Source organism: Engraulis encrasicolus, chromosome 12 (genome assembly GCF_034702125.1).
Source record: "Engraulis encrasicolus isolate BLACKSEA-1 chromosome 12, IST_EnEncr_1.0, whole genome shotgun sequence".
Taxonomy (NCBI): Eukaryota; Metazoa; Chordata; class Actinopteri; order Clupeiformes; family Engraulidae; genus Engraulis; species Engraulis encrasicolus.
The window spans coordinates 54,827,010-54,834,051 of NC_085868.1; the positions used below are offsets into that span (position 1 = coordinate 54,827,010).

Genomic DNA, 7,042 nt, shown 5'->3' on the forward strand with positions numbered 1-7,042 from the left:
AATGCAAGTACCCACTCATCCAGGCCATAGATTACTGTAACAGACCAAGTTATAATGATGCGTTATATATTACTATAACAAATAAAGCCCTCTCATGCCCTCTCATTTTAAAGGGTAACTCCAGCCAATTTCAACATGTAGTTGTAATGCTCACACTACCCTGGACTTGTAAGTATCTGAGATCTTTATTTTGTTCAGCCTTTTCCTAGACCCTGGTCATTGTAATGGGGGCAGGTGTTTGTTGAAATTAAAAATGTATTAATTTAATTGATTTATTCCCAAAAACATCCAAAAGGTTATGCAACATCAGCAGACAACTAGCAAACAGCGATACCTTTTGGGAAAATATTTGGAGTAGGCCTATGTTGAGATTTTTTAAATTTAAACAAAATTTGGTCCATTAGAATAGCTCATATCTCTGAAAGGGCTTAGCCGAAAAATGCAGCATCACCGGGTACTGACAAGTCAAGGGTAGCGTGAGCAATACAACAGCATATTGAAAATGGCAGGAGTGCTCCTTTAAGTAACAGTAGACATTTCAGTTGATGGAGATCTATGCTAAGGTGTTTCACACACGCACACACTCACACACACACAATCTGACACACACACACACTAACAAACATATCCTGATCATCATCATCATCATCATCATCATCATCATCATCATCATCATCTCTATGTGTCCCCTCTTTACATATCCGTTTGTGTTTGTGTACGCCATCACTGTACCTGGGATTGTGCACATCACAGACACACCACCACACACACACTCACATACACAAACATACCTTGACTGAAGTGTGTGCGTGCATTCGTGTGTGTGTGTGTGTGTGTGTGTGTGTGTGTGTGTGTGTGTGTGTGTGTGTGTGTGTGTGTGTGTGCGTGTGTGCGTGTGTGTGTGTCCTCCTCAGATATCCGTGAGGCTGCGTTCGTGTACGCCATCACGGCGGCGGGTGTGGTCCATGCGGTGACCCAGGCCTGCAGTATGGGAGACCTGCTGCAGTGTGGCTGCCTCTCCTCCTCAGCAGCACGCAACCCCACCAGCGGCCACCAGGAGGCAGCAGTGACCACCACCATGACCTCTGGCACCGCGACCTCTACCGTAACCTCCACGGTGACCTCTGGCATGCACGCTACGGTATGTGTGTGTGTGTGGGTGATCTGCCTTTGGCTAAATGCATGTGAGCGTGTGCTATATGGTAAATACATGAGCAATTATACGTTACGAAACACAGTCTCCTTCCAGCACAGGTCTGAGTAGACCTGTGTAGTTATCTTACGATCAGATAATCTGACTCTGCACTGGTTTGATCAAGTTTGAGGTGGGTCCTTGTTAGGCTTTTAGTGTTTATAAACAGCACAGTATGTCTATCTCATTATGTACAAATGGGGTAAAGGATGTAACCACTATGTAATATCATGTGCTAGTGTTGTACTTGTACTTGCATGAATTTCCTTTTCCTTTTATTTTTACTTTTACGTTTTGACACCTCTGTACTCTCCTCTCCTCTCCTCTCCTCTCCTCTCCTTTCCTTTCCTTTCCTCTCCTCTCCTCTCCTCTCCTCTCCTCTCCTCTCTTCTCCTCCCCTCCCCTCTCCTCTCCTCTCCTCTCTTCTCTTCTCTTCTCCTCTCCTCTTCTCTCCTCTCCTCTCTCCTCTCCTCTCTCCTCTCCTCTATCCTCTCCTCTCCTCTCCTCTCTCCTCTCCTCTCCTCTCCTCTCCTCTCCTCTACAGGGGGCTCAGGAGGGGCCGTGGGAGTGGGGGGTGATGTGTTTAATGTCTCTACTCTCCTCTCCTCTCCTCTCCTCTCCTCTACTCTACTCTACTCTACTCTACTCTACTCTACTCTACTCTTTCTACAGGAGGGTCAGGAGGGGCCATGGGAGTGGGGTGGATGATGTGTGTGTCTCTCCTCTCCTCTCTTCTCCTACAGGAGGGGGAGGGCCCGTGGGAGTGTGTGTGTGTGTGTGGGGGGGGGTGATGTGTATAATGCAGGGGCGGAGTGGGACGACCTAACCAAAAAGACAAAAAACACGAAATCTGTAGTCGTAGGCCTACTACATGTAGACATTAGTGTTGTCAAAACATGAACCTGAGGTGGAAAATTGTAGCCTACACCTTGATGAAATACACAGCCATCATCACAGTTCAAAGCATTCACCATAGAACTAGTTGCAGGTTAGGCTACATCACGCTACTGTTCCATGAAAATGTGCACTCCACTGTCATTTTGACAGTTTGTAGGCCTATTGAAATATCGTTTAAGGAAGACAGGATGAGCACGGCCACAAAGTTTTGAGTGTGGGAATTTTTAGAAGAGTAGGCTATAGCTTACAAAAAGTCTATAGGCCTATTGTGCAATAAACCCACCATGCAGCAAATAAGCCAAACCTAGGCTACTTCAAAGCACAACCATCAGTCAAAAAAATGAATAACCAAACTGTGTAGGCCTACCTTAAAACATTGTCTTCGTTGCAGCAAATTTCTTTGTTTCTTGCAATTACTCGATTCACTTTAATCCACAGTTTACACACCCAGCACTGCTCACATCAGAATCGTGCGTGGTAATTATTTTGTTCCATTTCTTCAGACATTACATAGGCTACATCCTAAATGTGCCACATACAAATATATGTATGATAATAGCATTATTTCGACTATAAGGAGATACCGGTAGTTCTAACAAATCGGCCATCAAAACAAAACACTGCTTCTGTGGTGTATTCCTAGCTGCAGTTCACTTCCGTACCACTTGGTGGAGTCTGTTCGTAACCCAAGTCAATAACCACAGAACAAGTGAATCTGCACCAGAGAGGATTTATAGAGGAGAGGCCAAACTGGCAGCTTCTTCCGGGTGGTACTGTCCACGGGGCGGCGATGTTCAAGCAGAGGAGAGCCGTCAGAATGAATGGGGGTCCTATGAAGCTCCACAATAGACGCAACTGATGTGTCGGATATGGAAGGTCACCGGTTTTCATTTTATTTTTCCTAAAGGAAGTGTAAATTGCCCTTCCAAATGGCATTTGGTTTGATTTTTTAAACTCATTGCATTTTTTTAAAAACACGCATTTTGTGCATGAATAACGTGAAACTCAATTACCCAGAATGCTGCACGTGAGCTCTCTACCCGGGTGATTCTGGAAAACAAACATGGCGGCAACTCGCTTTACTACCTTAAAAATGTGTTAATCCGACGCTAGATTTCTTAACTGATGAAAATCGAAGGCAGAAATCAACATTGTAGTGTCTAAATATGAGGTCGATTGGTCTATTTGTGGCGTACATCACGATCGGCTGAGTTGTTGGCCTCACGTTTGTCAGTTAGCTTGTGGCTAGGCTACGTCTCGCCGACGTTAGCATCCGGTTTAGTTCCCCATTCACCAATTGGATGTCGTCATTTCCTTAGCTAGAAGCTAGTGAAGACTGACTCACAAATGTCGAAGCTGTAAGAAACTAGACGGATATAACTCCTAGGTTACTGAGTTTTAAATTGTAATGTTTAATTTGCAGTCAGAGACGACCGTAATATATTCAGGTTTCAGCTGCTAGGGAGGACTTATTGTGGGCGATTAGCCCCAGCCCAATAGGGGAACCCCAATCTGCTCTGTCTGAACAGCGCCCCTAATGCAAATCCATTGAACTGCGGCCAAATTTTGTATAATGGGGCGAATAGCATGTGGGACGGCTATAGGTAGAAAGGCTATGTCTGCACTGGCAGACTGTAAACTGTAACAGTCATGTGGAAATCGGAAAATAAATCATAACTTATTTAGATTGGTTACCAAAGGATGGAAATATTAATATCACAGGTTCTTTAAATACTGAAAACGAAACTGTGTTACTAAGATTGCCTTGCCTAAGATCTAGTAAACTTCCGCGATCTACGGCGAATGAAAATTATCAGTAGAGAAGGGGTGTGGCCAATTTACTGTTTGACACCGTCACTTAGGTATTGCTGTCTGGTACACAGTATATATACTGGCGAGTTAGCAATGTGAATATGCATCAAAGCGGAGAGTGGTTATTCAGTCCTTGTGGGTTGATCTTCTCATTTCTAGGGCCAGCTGAAAATAATATACAGCCGCGATGTTACTTTTCACGGCCGCGGCCCACCGGGACAAGTCCCCGATCTCCCGATGGCCACTCCGCGCCTGGTATAATGTCTGTAATGTATGTAATGTCTCTCCTTTCCTCTCCTCTCCTCTGTCCTCTACTCTCCTCCTTCCTCTCCTCTCTACAGGAGGGGGAGGGGGAGGGGCCGTGGGAGTGGGGCGGGTGTGGTGACGATGTGGAGTTTGGCCTCCAGATCTCGCGCCAGTTCACCAGCTCCAGGAGGAGGCGGGGCAAGAGTGACATCAGAACACTCATAGACCTGCACAACAATGAGGCCGGACGACTGGTGAGAATTTATTATGATGATAACTATGACAATTATAATTATAATTATGATGATCGTAATAAAGAGGGGCAAGAGTGACATCAGAACACTCATAGACCTGCACAACAACGAGGCCGGACGACTGGTGAGAAGAATAATTCTGTCAGGACCATTACAGTCGAGAAATACAAGACAAGAAACTTAAAATGCAATTAATTTAGTTATGAATTAGATTTGGCAGTATGGCTCTGTCCAGAGAACTCCCCTGGTTTCCATGAGTAGCATGGGAAGGAGAGATTCAGGGGACAGCAACAGTGTAAGGCAGAGGTTCCCAAACTTTTCTCCCCGTGCACCCCCTTGTACATTTCAATGTGGTTCACGCAAATATTTTGGTGTGCTGATGGCCACTTAAGTATGGTTTCACTGCGCAAATCGTCACAAATTATGCAAAGTCATTTGGGGAATCCTCATTTCCAATAGAACTGATGTTTGTTCAAGCATACAATTCACCATAAAATTAAAAACTACTTCATGTTAATTAATACTGTATTAAAACACACATATCAGCCATAGCCCAATTCAGCTCGCGCACCCCCTTGTAGCAGGCCATGCACCCCCAGGGGTGCACGCACCCCAGTTTGGGAAAACCTGGTGTAAGCGAATGCTCTCCCAATTTAGGAGATCAAACAATTGAGCGGGGAAGCTGCTGGGTTGCGAAGAAGCGAGCAGCCAGAGGTGGAAACAACAGAGGTGGAGAACTTTTAAAAGGTCCCAAATTTGAAACTGACCAATGAGGAGCGAGGAGAGTTGATTAGCTGATGTAGAACACCTGAGACAAATAAAAAGCAGTAGCTCTTGACTACCATGGCCTGGCCACAACTAACGTTAGGATGCTCCATTATTATTATTATTATTATCAATAATAATAATAATAATAATAATAATAATGATAATAGAGTTTTCTTGAAGCACCTTTCATGGTATTGAAGGACATTGTCCACTTCCGAACATTAAATAGTTGAATATCAAACTGGATCTAGTCCATCTTCTACTCCCTACATCCTACATACCTTCAAGTGGGCATTTCTGATCTGTTTCCTGGCGATGAGCTAATCAATTGATCAAAGTAACTTTCAAGGTATGGCGGTAGAAAGGGCTGAAAAGTGTGGATAACTGCATTTTATTTAGATGTGAGAACATTCAGTTTCTCCTGTTAATCTAGTGAAGTGAAGTATAATACTGAAATATCCTTATTATTATGAGATACGCTTCAAATGAAATATGAAGGTATGACATTATTATGAAATATATGTTTAAAGGCATTCCTTTATGTTTGGCTAAGAAATGGGTGGACGTGTGAAGCGAGGGTGGACGTGTGCAACAAGGTTTCACATGGGAGAGGGGATCAGTTTTATAGTGTGCAGTGAGATCACTACAGCGCCCACACACACACACACACACACAGATACACACACACACACACACACACACACACACACACACACACACACACACACACACACACACACACACACACACACACACACACACACACACACACACACACACACACACACACACACACACAATGAGATCACTACTAACAGTCCTGTGTGATTTGTGCAGCTCCCGACATCCCGACATGGTCAGCAGCACACCTATCAGGATCAATAGTAAATGATAACTCCTTTTATTCATCTCATCAGGATCAATAATCAATAATAACTCCCTTTATTCATATTCCCTTGTTCACCTCAACTCACCATCTCAGGGATATACACAGTGAAATACCAACTACACTAGAACATGTTAAATCGACTCTCTTAGTGTATTGGCATTGTGTTCACCAGTATATTTGTACTGTTTTACTGTGTATAAACTTGTGCAAGCATACAGTACATTCACATGCACACACACACACACACACACACACACACACACACACACACACACACACACACACACACACACACACACACACACACACACACACACACACAAACACACACAAACAAACAAACAAACACACACACACACACACACACACACACACACACACACACACACACACACACACACACACACACACACACACACACACACACACACACATGCAAAGACAAACAATTGACTCACAGACAGAAATACACATGTACTGTACATACAAAGAGACATACAGAACAGTGCACATCACATCACATGTCCATACGGTACACACAGTCTTATTCCCGTGAGAAAAATGTGTGAAATCTTATTGCAGTGCATGCACACTCACGCACACATACACACACAGTGTGCGCTCGCACACACGTTCACGCACGCAGGCACGTACACAGGCACACACATACACACACACACACACATACACTCACTCACACACACACACACACACACACACACACACACACACACACACACACACACACACACACACACACACACACACACCGTGAGAGAAAATGGTATTCCAAGCAGGAGAGACAGAAGGAGATGAGAGGAGATGAGAGGAGATGAGATCAGTAGGGACAGCTGTAAAACATTTTAATTAAAATTTGTTGGAAGATACTGTATCCAGATAATGTATGAGTTATGGCAGTCCCATATATCAGCTGATCACACACACACACACACACACACACACACACACACACACACACACACA

At 44.1% G+C, this 7,042-nt stretch overlaps 1 protein-coding gene across 1 annotated transcript in view; it reads left to right on the forward strand.

The window, feature by feature from the left end:
- LOC134459622 (protein Wnt-6-like) overlaps positions 1-7,042 on the forward strand; it is a 50,831-nt gene that overhangs the window by 38,422 nt on the left and 5,367 nt on the right. The window contains exons 4-5 of the mRNA XM_063211967.1: positions 915-1,066; positions 4,243-4,401. Of these exons, the coding sequence (XP_063068037.1) occupies positions 915-1,066; positions 4,243-4,401 (311 nt within the window). The remainder of the gene's footprint in view (positions 1-914; positions 1,067-4,242; positions 4,402-7,042) is intronic.